Here is a 17,056-nt window from a genome sequence, read left to right on the forward strand (position 1 = left end):
AATATCCGTGCTCTAATATATCCATAGAAACTAATCGTACACACCAACCATTTTCCAAATTCATAACTCAAGCATGTGTAAATTCTAACATAGCACATGAACAAATGCACCGTTTTACTACGAAGTAACCTAATAGCGAATTACAAAATTAATTCTGTATCACAAACTAACAATCTACATAATACTCTACATAATAATCAAGCCAATTTCTCAATTACGCATGTAAATGTGACACTACAAGGCAATTCTACATACTAAACAATCCGAGTAATTAAGCATACATACTACACATAATTACAATTACAATGTGTAATATTCTGCAAAAATCGAGCAAGTAGGTTACTGACCTTTCGAAGCTTTTCTTCCCTTATAATTTCTTTCTAAGTTTTACCGCCAAATTACGAGTGGCCATTTGCTGAGTAATATTCCCAGGAGAACTACTGACCTTTTGCTTCTGCGTTATGAAGTTGTAATTCGGATCTAAATTCTTATTAACCCTCTATCACAATTCCGATTGGATATCGCTGTGAACCGATCCAATCTATTTTAGCGGACAATGTCCCTCTCACTGTCTGTCCAAGTGTGGACTAATGAGAGCACGCCCCGTTCACCCCACGGGTTTTCTCTGATCTCTGAACAAATCTTAACATGTAGGTGTAATACGGCAAGCCTTTTTCCAGTTGGCACGATCTATCGCCTGTGTCGATTCAAGATTCCGCTTTATGGCCGATCATGGAGCATTGCATAAGAGATTAGCACTAGCATGCGGAAGTCTTCAGACATCAAACACATGGCCGCGGTACTATTTCAAAACAGGTAGATTATAGTTTATACATGACTTTATAGCTGGGGCTTAGCAACGTGACAGTATTAATTAATATTCACAAATCTCTCTTACTTAGGCATCAAAACCTATTTATTTCTGTAGCAAATGCCGCAAAACATCGGTATATGATAATGCTCCATTTTGAAAGTTTTGTTGATTTTTCAGTTATTACGGAATTTCAGTTGCGTAAACTTATATCCCAGGCAAGCAAAAATGTATAGTGATAACAGGTTCCACAACTCAAGATCAATCTCTGTGATGTCATTTTGGGTGTTGCCTGTTGCATTTTTTGAAGGAGTCTACTGTTTTATATCATGCAAACTTTTTGTTCCTTGTTCTTGTTTGATCATGTATGTAAATAAATATATATGAGTATGCGTGTGTGTAAGAGAGAGAGAGAGAGAGTAACCAGCATTTTCGAATGAAAGATAACAAAACAATATTTTGCATTCATTTTAACTTAGCGATTGTCAGTATCAATTTCTTTCAGGTTAGACTGCGATTGTAGCTAGTTATTTAATTTGGGACACTTCTGTTGTTTTCTCTTTGAGTTGGTTTATCCATATAGGTCCACCGTCGCCGGTGTATCCATTTTTAAACCAAAGGAAAAGAGTGGTATATCAATGAGACAACGTAAATCCTCTACAAAATTTTTATTTATACTAAATTTTAATACACATACTTGCATTTACAGTATTTTCAACGGAGATATGACTATCTAGAAGCAACTGTTTATTCACGGAGTTTGAGAACTTACATCCCTGCCATGTGTGTCCGCTTCAAAATGAAGTTCTGTACCTTTTCACGCTATTCAAAATCCTCGTTCGAAATAGATACGTTTTTTCTTTTCGTTTCTCCATCTATTTTCAATCATATTGATTGAATGAATATGAGACACACTTATGGGAACTCCGAGTGGCCGAGTGGTCTAAAGTGCTCACCGTTCCGGGTTACTGCCATCTCACCTCTGTCTGCATGGATTCTAAGGTGGATACGTGATAAAGCTTGTTAGTAGCTTCTTGGGTCGGTGGTCCTTACCGGAGTTTTCCTGGGTTCTTTCTCCACCAGTTATGCTGTCCGCCATGTATAGCCTATCTTGTGCTGAAAATGGCGTTAAACCCTACAGCAACAACAACAACAACACATTTATGATTTAAATATGAAAGAGGGCTTACATTAAGAAAGTAGAGCACTATAAACACGGTAGGGTGCGCTTGATGAACACTGAAAGTGCAGCCATTCACTCGGGAGGGACATCACCACGCAATATAAACGCTTTTATGTATTTACAGTTGATTTACATCCTTAGGATGCTTTAATTACCATGGATACCGACCACAATATTGTTTTTATCCTCCAGCTCTGTCTTTCCACTTTGTGTTAGTCTTATGACGTACGTTCGTATTTTTTTAAAAGGATTTTCGCCTATATTTTGCTACGATAGTCCACAGAGAGAGAGAGAGGGGGGGAGAGAGAGAGATACTGTGGTAAATGTGATATGCTAACAGAGTAAACAACAGTGAGGGAGAGAAAGGGTGGCAGGTGTGGGAGACTTAAGGTCAATTTTTTTGTGTCAATTCCAATGTTTCTATGTTCATTAACTGGTCTCTGCCTGACCAGAGAGAGAGAGAGAGAGAGACAGAGAGAGAGAGAGAGAGAGAGAGAGAGAGTACGGCATGTCTGTGCCACATAACCAGTAAATGTACCGTACAAGCTCGACAAGCGATTGCAACATTTTATCATTGGTATTGTGGAAAGTGTACACATACCGTTACGACGACCATTGTTATTGTAGGTTACTTGGTGTAAGTTCAGTTTCAAGAGTTTCATGAAGCCCCAAATTCTTTTTCTCTTTCACTGCACAGATTTCCACGTATTTTGTATATTATGCATGAGAGAGGGAGAGACTTATATATATATATATATATATATATATATATATATATATATATATATATATACCTTTCATAAAAGCATCATTTGTAAAATGACAAAATAACAAATGGTCCATGTATATATATATATATATATATATATATATATATATATATATATATATATATATATATATACACATCCGTGATGTCATTATGTTGGCTCTGAGAAGGATATGAAAATAGATATTTATATATATGAAAAATGAATCTTTCCAAAGCATAATTCTTCATTTTTTAACATCTGAATTCAGTTGATGATTTAAATAAATCACAATAAATAGATTTGCATATCAACAAAGTTTTCGTAACCTGAATGCATCGTACATCCATAGAGAAAGAAAGAGAGAGAGTTCGCGAGTTTGTTTTGAATTTAATTCACTCTTTAAAGCTGATAAATATTTCCAATATATTAATAACGGGGTATTTAATAAATAAATACAAAATGCACACTCTTGTACTGTTCCTTACTCAGAAACGAACTCTTAGCGTAACGTCCTCGTCGAATCCGCAACTTCATAGTAAACTTGTTCTTTTCGTCAGCTCTAAACAAAATACAGATATAGTTATTTGTATGTAAAAGTGGGACAAAATTGATATAGCCACAGCTGCGATACCACTTTTATCGATACATTGACTATTTCAGTCTTGGAAGTGCTTTCTTTTTCCATTTAGGAAATATATCTGCTCTTGTTACAAACGTTGTGCAAACGTCAATGTCTATATTTAGGACTATCTCATTTTTTCTATTCTTTTGCTCCTTTCCTTTCTCCTTCCCTTCATTACCTTTTTCTCCTTCATTATGAAAAGGTCTTAAAATAGGTCAAGACTGTAGCGTGTAAATTTATGCAATCAGCGAAGAGATGTAATAAAAAAAAGATAATAACCAAATCAATAAACAAATGTAATAAAAAAGAAGAAAGAAAAAAAAAACAATCTCCATGACGACAAACAGCACGCTTAAAGTATTAACTTATTTATCATTAGTTTTCAGCATGAACCGTGCAAATTGTCCTCGACTGGACTTTCATGACCCGTTTCTAAGCAATATTCACTGTTACCCTATCTTATCACATACCTTTCAAGCTCTACGACAAACGGAATAAATACAAGTTTATATTTTAAAACTCGTGATCAAGCAAAGCAGTCAAATTATTTAAGCAGTGATTTTAACTCTCATCACAATCATAATCATTTGTTTTGAAACGATGGAGAAATCGCAGATAGAAGAGTATGGACTGCAAACATGGGAGCTTTTGTAAGATATGGACGTTATAATATGAATAATGACTTATTATGGTATACGTGTAAGATATTAGTCTAAATGCCTATAGTAGCATATGCCTGGCTAACTGTATGTCAGGAATTGATACATGATGTTAAGGGTACAGGTCGATAGTGAGAGAATAACTTGGGCAACTTATATTGAAGCGACCACTTTGTAAACATGGGTTTGATTTTTCGCGATATTTGATTATCTAATGTACAGTTTATACAAAGGTTATTGCACTGACATGCAATAGTCACCCGAAGAAGTACTAAGATCAAACCCTTTAAAGACTCATAAGGATGAAGAATGTCCTTATATAATGTGAAAAATACTCATCAATTTTTGTACATGACAAAATTATACTACCGTAAAATATCTATTATGCTACATATCACTCTATAATATGTAAAATTTCCTTTTAATTATCAAATGAACCTTACCGAGGTTAAAAATCTGAGAACGTTTTAAACTGTGAAGCATTTTACCTGCCAAAATCATGTTTAATTCAGAAACTCTCATTAATGTATCATTGGTCGCTGTATCATGTTTAACGATCGTAGAAACTTCTTTGGAACATTGCAAAGTTTAAATTCGGCTTACCTTTGCAGTGTATCCTTGATAAGCAAGAGCTGGTCAAGAGCTCTTTCAAATAAATTGTAAATAGGAAAGGAAACAAGATCTGGTCTACTGGAAATATGTGCATCATATGCATACATAGGTTCGACACATGCATTTGTGTGTAATAATGGCATATTAACAGAAGAATTCAGGTCATGTTTTTAATATAAAACATTCAGTTTTGTCAGAAATCAAGGACTAATATTTAAAATATCTTTTGTGGTTTGCATAACGGAATCAGAAGTTTGAGGAATAAAAGAAAAAAAGATAATAAGGTGGAAGAGAAAAACAGACCAGAATATTAGCGGTGTATACAGACACTTATGGATTCAATATTATGTAACTTTTAAGATTCATTTTCAATGATTATTTTAACAAAAGTCCCCTTCATGCACTCATTTAGATTCAGTTAGCTCTGTAACGTGTGATGCATACTCAGTATAAATGAGATTAGTGAGAATTCATTAAAATTCAAGGATATTGCTCAAAATGAGACATAAACGAAGCACAAACGTAAACAATTATCAAGTATGTAAAGCAACACCAACAACACGCGCTATGGGCTATTCACTTCACAGCTGATCGTTAGGTTGGAAAGCAGACTGGGTATGAGGGTACACTATGTTTATAACACACCTTAGAAGCCTACAATATATACGTTCAGCATATGCTTCATACTCTAATAATTATGTTTGCTAGCTAAATTCAAATTTTATAATTTGAATATTATCTAACCATGTGTAATTATATATATATATATATATATATATATATATATATATATATATATATATATATATATATATATATAGCATAATCGGTTTATCTCATGACCATATGTATTATTTACACACACACTTCATAACTGTGTATATCTCGTAATCAGTAGTATTGGATAACTCTGATTTTGTTTGTTTTTTGTTCTGAAATATTCCCTCAGCCATAAAATACAAAGTGATCAGAATGTCATCATAACGTTTATCTCTGTACAGAGTTCTGTGGATAAGAAACACAATGGACTTAACTGTTACTTCAGTCGAAACACATATATAGCATGTGAAGCAGTCTTATTAGTTAAAATAAACTTGTCAAGGCTGCTGCTGAAACAAATTGCCCTTGAACCGCAAGGAATACCCTCTGTGATGATTCTAATGGGAGTTCCGTCTGATGTAAGCTGGTGCATGTTTCTAGACCAATGTCCCACGACATGCACGTTATCATCCCTGTCTGTAGCAATACCGATGGCAACCTTGAGACTGTCAGGACTATAGATAAACATCATCCTACCATCCATGTCAAAACAATACAGGGAATTGGCATTCCACACAATAACATACACACGGGTACAGGATGAATTGAGAGCGATACAAGTAGCTGAAGAGTTACACTTACAGTCAAATGGATAACACATCTCCTTTCCTGTACTTTCGATCAGACTCCAGTAGCATTTACCTTTATTATTACAGACACTAGATACAGCTATTTTCCCATTTCCCGCTGAAGCGACACCCCAACATTCATATCTGGTTTTAACATTCCTGGTGGGTTTGATGGCTTCGGTTGTTTTACACAGGAACTGAAGTGTATTTTGATATGGTAAAGAGACGGTCACCTCCTGATTATCCATAACACATATGTCCCATGGACAGTCAGTGTAACGCTGGCAATGTATTGGTACGAGGAATTCAAAAGAATAACTCTCTTATTATTATAATCTGCAAGCATCACCTGATCCCCTTGTAAATATGTGAACCCTGTAAACAATGGAGTCTCATCATCAGGCCCTTTTATCTGCACAGCATCCTCCATATCAATCTGACATTCCTTAAGTAGCTTTTTCACTCTTGATATAAGAAGACGTTCACCTTCATTTCTGCATATCACTCTCCCAATATCAGATCCCTGGGTCAAGATGCATTGGATTTGTGGATCAACTTCAAGATCTAATGTGACAGTACCCAGCTCTTCAAATTTTTCTTTAATCTGTTCGTAGTAGAACTTCACCTGCGATATCGTTCTGTCGGCCATGAGAAATACCTGAAAAAAATGAACTTAGGTAATTTTTTTATTATTTTAATTTAGTTGATTATATGAAGAAATCACAACAAAATATATTAGTTCTATATCCCAAAACATGTAACCTAAATATATCATGCATCATTAAATCAATCAATCAATCAATCAATCGATCGATCGAGAGAAAGAGACATAGAGAGAGATAAAGATCTGTATCATTGCAAGATGAACATACTTTTATTCCTTGTAAATAAGTACCAATGGTCTGAGTTCAGCATTTAGTGGCCCTATCTCAAAGGGAAGAAATGTTATGAGACATATGCAGCACTATAAACGTGTATGTTTGTGTGTGCGTGTATGTGATTTGGATTTTTAACGTAGCTGTACCAGTTTTCCAGTCATATCGTTAAGATGTCTGCATTGTGGCAGTTTACATGTCATAACCTAAATGTATCATGCATCATTAAATCAATAAATCAATCGATCAATCAATCAATCGATCGATTGAGAGAAAGAGAGATAAAGATCTGCATCATTGCAAGATGAACAAACTTGTATTCCTTATAACTAAGCCCTATCTCAAACGGAAGAAATGTTATGAGAGATATGCAGCACTATAAACGTGTGTGTTTGTGTGTGCGTGTATGTGATTTGGATTTATAACGTAGCTGTACCAGTTTCCAGTCATATCGTTAAGATGTCTGCATTGTGGCAGTTTACAGTGATGTAAACACTAGAGGCATGACGCCGCAGACATAGAGCATGATGTCCGACGCAGACACATTATCCTGACATCAGGCCGACCAGTCCTAAAACTAACTTCTTAATACTGAACTCCTAGAAAGGCAGCTGGTAGTATCATTTTTATAAGTCTTTGGTATGACTCGGCCCGGGTTCGATCCACTTAGACCAACGAAGCGGTTGGACTACAAACGTATGAAGGTACAGAAAATTCTGCAATGCGTGTAGGCGTAAGCAAAGTACTGTACGTGATACTATATTTAAGTGCTTTGATAATAAAATAAAAGCCTGGCATTATTATCGAAGGTAAATAGTTCCAATCAGTGAATATATTTAAAAGAAAGGAAAAGATGAATTAAAAGTCACCTGAAGACTTTAATTCAGATGGAAACGATGAGATGTGCAAGATCAGATGTACTGGAATGTATAATACCAACTGAAATTTATGTTGGGACATAAATACTATAATTTTGTAACACACACACACACACACACACACACACACACACACACACACATATATATATATATATATATATATATATATATATATATATATATTGCCAGACGGGGAGAGGTAGACAGACATAGACAGGGAGAGGTAGACAGACGTAGACAAACAGGGAGAGGTAAACAAACGTAGACAAACAGGGAGAGGTAAACAAACATAGACAGACATAGACAGACAGAGATAGAGGGTGGATGGAGATCATACACGAGTGTTAAACTAAGCGTATAATTTGTATCCTTTGCGAGTTTTGAAATTTTTGGACGAGTTTCTTATGTTTCATTTGAAATTAGCGTAAATGTGAAATTCTTTGAATTTATTGCTTGTAATACGAACCTTACGCGGTTGATCTGGCGTTAAACAGCAGTATATTTCCGTGATTGAAACTACCTTGGTGTCTTTCCCGCCGTCCGCGTAGTTATTATTAGATGCAGTGAATGGAACTTAATTCGCTTTCAGTTTAGCTCACCCTGAACACCTAAAAATATTTAGCAAGAATGAAAAGAAAACAAACGGGGTATGTAATAAATACAAAACCGCATTCGTGTATGGTTCTGAGTCCGCGGAGATGAACTCGTTGATATGGTTTATGAATGCGTCTCGGGTGAACGGTCTCTACGTATCCCCTACTTTATATCAATCTTGTTATTTCCGCAGATTCGAAACAAAACACATATTAGTTATGTGTATGTATCACTTGGAGTAAAATGATTTCGTCACAGCGGTAATACCACTTTAATCGCCAAACTGGCTGTACCCCCTTTGGGAAATGCTTTCTTTTTCAATTTAGGAAATATATCTACCCTTACGTTGTGCAAACTTTTATGTCTGTATTTAGGCCTATCTCATTTGTATTCTTCTTTGCTTATTTCCTCTCTCACTTTCAACATATCCCGTCTTTCTCCCTCCGTCAGGATGAAAAGATCTTAAAATATGTCAGCACCGTAGTGTATTCATTTATGCATTGAATGAAGAGTTGGCATCAAAAGCGAAAAGAAGTACGCTTGAAGTATTAACGTTTATTATATGCTAATTTATTTCTCCGTTAACATCGCATTGTCAGAATCGTTCAATATTTACGATACTGAACTCGCGCGCAACTTCATATTGTACTCATAAAGGAACTACTTTCTATCTTAAACAAACAATGGATGCAGTCGCTAGTACTTTTGATTTAAAAAATCATGTACATTCGCTTTACGTTTTTTTTTAAATTAAATTTGTCTCTGAATAAAGTAAAACGTGTTTCGTGGACTGCCACATACCAGCTGCTTTGGCATATTCCGCGTAAATTCTTTTGACGCAATGTTTCGGATTTAGGCTAGCTTATACAGCAAACGTCAGAAAGGGTCCTTACAAATAACATACAAGTGATAAGGCATAAACTGGATTGAGAATTAGATAATGGAGAGAGAGAGAGAGAGAGAGAATACATATCATTTTTATGTAGGTAATCACCAATTATTCCAATTTGAACAGACTGCTAGTTTTAATTTGTGTATAAATTGATTATTTAATTTGTCAACATGTGTAGCAAACATCATGTAAATTCTATTTAGTAATTACGTTTCAGCGTTTTATGTTTTGGTTTTGTTTAAATTTGTCTGCTGTAGCCATTGTTCTTGAAGAAGGAATCGGTGTATTCCAATAAGCACTTGGGCTGGTTTTTTGTACTTTTGTATGTGAGTTTGATTATACAACCACGTCTCATTGTGTACATTTCAATTTAAGTGAACAATTAAGTTTTAAGTCATTCTTCTTTTTCACCATTTATTTTGTGGAACAAATTTCCTTACAAAATTTATTGACACATGTATTCTATTATCAAGGTAAAGAATACGATGTCAAGGAATTTATTTAATTTATTCCTTCGTGCAAGGAAGAATGTTAAGAGCCTAGAGTCTATGCGTGCATATATTTATAATGATGCATGTATTTTAGGTTATTTATTCCATTTACGATAGGCTCAGTGGATGGTCTCTCTCTCTCTCTCTCTCTGATGATTCATTTAGGTTCTTTGAACTGCGATATTTCAGTCTAATTTAATGCTATAATAAAGTAAATTCAACTGATTTTTTTTAAAAGAACGTGAAAAGAGAAACTTAGGAAAGCTTGTGCACGTTTTATTTTTTTTTTATTTTTGTATTCCTAAGTATATCTTTTTCAGATATTTCTCATGGCTGACAGAATGGTGTCGCAATTGGGGTTATACTACGAACATATTAAAGAGAAGTTTGATAAGACGGAGACTGTCACATTAAATATTGAAGTTGATGAACAAATCCAGAACGTCCTGGCCCAGACCTCTGATTTTGCGAGGCTGATATGTAGAAAGAAACGTGAAAGTTTTTATATATCAAGAGAGGAAAAGCCTCTGAAAGACTATCAGGTTGAGATGGGGGGAGTTGTGAAGATAAAAGGGTCTGATAATCAGCGTCCCTATTATACAGGGTCTACATATTTACAAGGGAATAACGTGATGCTGGCAGAATTTAACAACAAGAGAGTTATTCTTCTTAATTCTTCGTACCAATACATCGCCAGCTTTACACTAGCAGACAAGCCATGGGATATATGTGTTGTGGACCAACAGGAGGTGGCTGTCTGTTTACCGTTTCAGAAAACACTACAGTTCCTGTCTGTGACAAACGGATCCATCAAACCCACCAGAAAGGTTCAAACCAAATATGCATGTCGGGGTATCACTTCGGCAGGCAAGGGAAAAATAGTTGGATCTGGTCACTGTAATGATAAAGGTAAACACTATTGGAGTCTGATCACCAGTACTGGCAAAGAGGAGATATGTCATCAATATGACTGTCAATGTATACCCTCAACTACATATATCACTGCCAATTCATCTTGTACCAGTGTGTACCTTACTGTGTTTCTGGCCAATTCCCTATACTGTTTTGATATGGATGGTAAGAGGATGTATATCTACAGTATTGACAGTCTCAAGGGTCCTAAAGGAGTTGCTATGGACAGGGATGGTAACGTGTATGTGGTGGGATGGTCGTCTCACAATATCCACCAGCTGACACCAGACGGCGCTCCCATTAGAATTATCACCGATGGTATTTCTCGGGGTCCATTAGCCATTTGTTTTAACAACAGCCTTGACAGGTTTCTTATAACTAATGATACTGCTTCCGATTCTGTAAATCTCTACGCGTTTAGATAGAAGTAATACTTAAGTCAGCTGTGATTCTCATCCACAACACTTGGTAGATGGAGATTTACATTATGTTGACATTCGGATCATATAGTTCCATATGCATGAAGGCATATTTCACACGAGCAAGAGACAAAAACAGGTAGATTTCTTTGATGTTATAGGTTAGTAGATGTACACAATTATGAAGTGTGTATAAAAATATTGCCAATTGTTTGGAGATGTATAGATTATGAAGCGTTTATTGGATATGTAAACATTATAAAGAGCATAAAGATAGTACACATGGTTAGGTGATGTACAAATTATAATGGGTGTGTATAGATAGTCAACAGTACAAGGTCATCATGATGTACCGAATCATCAACCAACTGGTTGAAATACCAGCAACGGGGCACTTGATCCCCGTGAAAGCATCAACCTGAGGCCATGCCTACAGGTACTGGATACCATACTGTTCCAAGGACGCATTCTTCCCCACAGGCAATCGTCTTTGAAACTGCTTCCCAACGACGGCCGTTACAGCGCCTTCCATTTAAGGACCACATTGGCGCTGCATGTCCGATGTCTTGGCATGTAGACTTTGTGTTATTTTATTCTATTTTTAACTTGTACAAACACCGCTCCGGTGGCCTAGTGGTTAGAGCGTCCGCCTCGGATGCGGAAGGTCATGGGTTCGATCCCCGGCCGAGTCATACCAAAGACTTATAAAAATGGTACTAACAGCTGTCTCGCTTGGCGCTCAGCATTAAGATGTTAGTGGTAGAACTGGTCGGCCTGGTGTCAGGGTAATGTGACTGGGTGGGACATCATGCTACATGTCTGCAGCATGATGCCCCAGTGCTAGACATCACTATAAACTGCGGACATCGTAGCGATATGACTTAAAAATTGTTTAAAGCTACGTTAAAAATCCAAGTCACAACTTGTACAAAGAGCCTTCCTTCATATATGTACTTAGTTCACCACAGTGCAACGATGCCTGGATATAGACCAAGCACTCAACTGGAAGACGATAGTACGCATTGTTTGGAGATGTACAAATTATGAAGAGTATATAGACAGTCGATACTGTATGATTCAGTGATATGTGACACTATTATTTATTTCATAGTTGCTACACTTTACGTACAGTGTTTGCTTTTTTAAATTTACTTTTTTATATGTTAACACGTTTAAATATCGCTTTCTGTTAATCTGATTGGTCTAAATAAACCCACGAATTCAATCCACAGCTTTCTCATTATTGATCGGCTCAAACCATGGGAGTATACCTTGCCCTGCCTTCTGAAACGACTTTATTTTACTATTTACTATTGATAATATAGCGGCCATCTTTCCAATCGTTAGCCAAATGAACCTTAGGAAACAAATCGATTGGCTATCACGCAAACGCACAGTAGCGGTTACGTATGTCGGAATATGACTCCTTTACTCTACACTGAATTCTCCGAACCAAACATTAACTAGAACACGATTAAACCCGCTTCGCCAGTGGAACCGAATCTTTGGAGAACAACAAAAAAAAAAAAAAAAAAAAAAAAAAAATCCAGCACACCGTCCAACACGAACATAGAGAGTCTATGCAGATAAACGCCTGCATAGCCTATTGGCATACAGACAGTCCCATTTATGTTGCTGTTACAACACAGTATGGATCTTGAAAACCGCCCCAGGAGAATCATGGTTCAAAGGTCAACATATAATGAAGGAGTAAATCAGACCCTCTCTGTTATGAAAAGAAACGTTGACAAATGCTGGTCTCCAAATGACGTAACGTTTTCAAGCCACTTCATTCATCCAAATCAAATAATGCAAATATCCAGTCACAAAAACATTAAATCTGGGAATCACTAGAGCCATATGAATGGGAATCAGCACCGACGTATAAGTTATCCCCGATACTCAGCAAAACATGTACAGTAGCTTTAGGACAAATTCTGCATCCAGTAGTCATCCCTTCAAACAATAATGTAGCAACTGGAATGGTGTTTTTTTCTGTTGTATCTAATAATGCGTCTGTGTTGAATATCCATAGTGGAATCGACTCACTTTTCTGTGCAAAATCAATAGTCTTGCCGAAATCCGTATATACTCGTTCCTCCCATTCATGCGGGTTTCCTGATCTCGCGATGTCAACTGTTTCTCTTCTCAATAGATCATTGCACCAACTGCCTGGAGTTTGAAGCAGTAATATGATTATAAAGAGTTTGATCTTATCTAATAACACATTCTTTCAACAATGCATCATTTAAAGGAAATAAAGAAGTTAATGAATCAAAAGAAAATGTATCGGAAAACAACCTTCCATTCACCGACCCCAGTAAAATAAGTCCCTTACATCTCACACCGAAAGTAAAAGCCGAAGTACTTCCCACTTGTATTAATAAAATCAAATCGTCGTGTTGAGTATGGTTAACAATGATACAAGCATAGTCTCGTGATTGGCCCTGTTTACATATTGCTCAAAAATGCTATACAAGAAGGGTTTGGTAAGGGAACCTGTAATATTTTGCAGTCTAGGTGGGACAAATCTATCATTAAGATCTCCGTATATGTAGAAAGGTGAAGCCATGTACCTGGCAAGACGGGTGGATATTTCACTAAGATCCCCGTAATTGGAACTCTATGTAGCCGCGGGCATGTTAGGACGGCAGATCTATCAATAAGATCTCCGTAAATGCCAAAAGATGAAGCCGTAGGCCTGGAGACACGGACACAACTTCCTGGAAGATCCCGATTGAGACCTCTGGACTGGCTGAACGGATGGCGCAACTGGTTGGACGATTTTTGTTGTTGTTGTAGGGTTTTAACGCCATTTTTCAGCACACGATAGGCTATACATGGCGGCCAGTATTAATGGTGGAACCTGGGAAATCTCCGGAAAGTACCACCGACCCTCCAGAAGCTACTGGCAAGCTTTCTCACATACCCACATTGGCCGAATCCGAGACTCGAACCCACGTAGACAGAGGTGAGATGGCAGTGATCCGTAACGGAAAGCGCTTTAGGCCACTCGGCCACTCGGGGCCCCCTGGTTGGACGAACATGGACGGCTATACAATTGTAAAGGATAGATCCACTGGATCCGTTAAAAAAAACCTTGCGTCCGGACCTGCTCGAACAAGCGGAAGGACGTAGGCCACCTGGGCTGCCTAAAATATTTGGGTACATTCCCCACACTGAATCACAATTACTTGTATGAATTTTAAAATTTGAATCATCGTCACCCCTTTCTTTGCTTTGGTCGGCTTCTGCAAAATGGTATTTTATACATTCTCAGACCATATAGCGCACATACTACATGGTACTGGCAAAATACATTTTGAACACGAAAGTCACGACTAGTATGTGTCTTCCGTAGCCTTGAACATGTGGCATTTATTAGACTTCGATGAAACGTTTCACTGTAACGATAAAATAAAAACCCAAAAACAGAAAAGACCAGAAGTGTATCCATTAGTGACGCAGCATGTTTATAAGTCACTAAAACAACACCCTTTACTAACTGGGGGAGGTAATAATAGACAGCGTGCACGAAACCGTGAAATCAGCATGCACCAGCGATAGTGTGTTGTACCATGTGGTCTAAGAATTGGAAAGTCCGAGAAAGTGTAAAATTTCACAAAATATTCACAAAATTAAAACACTAATATTTACCCACCTGTTACGGAATGAATATTAATCCAGATACATCCAAAACTGTTGTATAGATGGTTCAAATTTAACGTAAAGGAAGAGGTTCAATAAGGGCCGGTTTTTGCCCCCAAATTAGCGATAAATTACAGTGTTTGTATAAGTATTTGTTATGGTTATGCCATATCCACTATACAACAACATCAATATATGCACAGCTGATAAAATGTAAGTGCGAAAATAGAGGTTAATTTAGTTCTAAATAGGCATGTGTTCAATCAAAAACTCTAATTTTGCAAGATTTCCGCCTCTTTTAACTCCTCAAAACTAACAGCGCATTCGAGAACACTCTCGAGTTTTTGACAGAATATACTTTGCGTAACCAACTGACACATGCAAATTTTATACATGTCATCGTTTACGCTCAACAATAAAGAGCAGAAAACCAAGACAAAATGTGTAACTTAGATCACCTACCAAGACGAAATGGGTAACTGTGATCACCTACCATTCCAGTCACAATATACGCTGGGACTGGTTCACTGTAAAACAAAATACCTTTTTATGTTTGAAGTTTCTTAAAACCAAACTGACGTTCAATTGTTGATTTCTATTTGTATGGGAATGATGGTAAGAAATAAAATCCTCCTTTATTTTTTGTTACCCTAATCATATAAAGTTGCATTAATATGTTTATTATATTCTTATATGGTTTCAAATATATCTGCACTGAGGCAAACAGGATCATAATAGGAATAATAAAGGGAATCACGCCCATACATTATAATTATGAAATTGACACTGAATCTAGTAAACATGCAATATTCATTGTTCATTTGTTTAGCTTTAAATATTCATCCGTAGACCGGATTTAAAATAGCCTTATTCAGTTGGATACCAACACATTACAACACATACTATTTATTACATCAATTTTCAACAACAAAAAAATATTGATTGACGAAAGGATTAGTTTACGATTTGCATACTTTTAATGAAAAAGATAATCGACAGGTGGTGTAAAGGTTAAACTTTTGTTTTTAGAATTAATGATCGGATGTAGCTGTTTGAGCCCAAAAGTATCCTTTTTTCTCTTTTTCTTGTATATTATTTTTTCGTTTGCTAATCTTTCAAATATAAAGTTTCTATTTATTATCGCCTTTTGTAATTCATGCGTATTCTGTTCACATCATTTATTTATTTCTGTTTTGCTTTCCATTTGTTACATGTTTCTGATGAATAACTGAAACTGTAATCTATCCAGCTCTCGAAGTATTTGTCTTTAAAAGACTACAATTTCAACTGATTGCTTACACATTAATATTGTTAGAAATGCCAGGAGTGGATGTGGGTGGGTGTCTCGTTAATAACTCTTTATAGATATTAATGGCTATAACATATTGAAGACGTGGAAGCTAAGTACCTTTTTCCAGTGACACACAGAGACAGCCGGTCCGCGCAGTGACTAGAAAAGGTATCACACCCGCGACCCTTATATTACAATCAGATACTCAACCAACTGAAAAGCTGCTTTTCTCACCCTCCTCAACCCCAAAAACTGAAATAGTATGTTTCTAAGCCATAAAGGGGTGGCACGTGTCTCATGTATATTGAATTGAAGAAAATCTCCGCCAGTGAGTCCAAAGCTTGGAAGACAAACCAATCTTTCTTTAGGAAAGAACACATACACTGTAACTCCTGTTTTGAATCTTTTCCATGACAAATGGCTGTCATGATATCGCTTTTGCCCCTGCATGGCACCTTTGATATTTTCCCTTGCTAGAGTGTAAGTATCTTCCACTCGCTTTCTAAGCTCTCATGCCCAGCTATACCCAGGTGTATGCTTCATACCAGCGGGGATTTGAGGCATGTCCAGAGGGGTAGAAACTTCTCGTCCCAGCATCATCATGTTGGAAGTGAGGACGGTTGTCTCATGCTCAACCGAACGGTATGCCGTCAGTGCGCAGGGCATGCAATTATCCTAACCTCGTTGGTGTGCGTTTACGTAACTGCTAAGCATTATTTTGAGAGTGTTGTCAAATCTATCTACCATTCCATCTGATTGGGGATGAAAAGGAGTAGTTCTCGTCTTGTCAATATGAAGCCGTTTGCAGACTTCGGTAAACAGAAGGCCTTCTAACGATCGTCCTTTTTATAAGTGAATCACCAACGGCACGCAGAGTCGAACAATAAACTCTTCCACTTTGACTCTTGGCTACTCCCTCAGCTATATTCAGCATAGGAAATGTCTCTGTCCACTTCGAAAAGTAATCTGAAATTACGAGAATGAATATTTCTATCCTTTGTTTCAAGAAGAGGCCCCGTGATATCT

General features: G+C 36.8%; 1 protein-coding gene across 1 annotated transcript; it reads left to right on the top strand.

Annotated features, from left to right (window-relative positions):
- Positions 1 to 10,182: 10,182 nt before the first annotated feature.
- On the top strand, positions 10,183 to 11,109 carry LOC149789987 (uncharacterized). The gene has a single exon (XM_089972064.1). It carries the CDS (start codon positions 10,309 to 10,311, stop codon positions 11,095 to 11,097), a length of 789 nt encoding a protein of 262 aa, XP_089828190.1. The 5' UTR covers positions 10,183 to 10,308; the 3' UTR covers positions 11,098 to 11,109.
- Positions 11,110 to 17,056: the final 5,947 nt, after the last annotated feature.

This window comes from Sinohyriopsis cumingii, chromosome 10 (assembly GCF_028554795.1).
Source record: "Sinohyriopsis cumingii isolate HCF-2022 chromosome 10, ASM2855479v2, whole genome shotgun sequence".
Lineage (NCBI taxonomy): Eukaryota > Metazoa > Mollusca > Bivalvia > Unionida > Unionidae > Sinohyriopsis > Sinohyriopsis cumingii.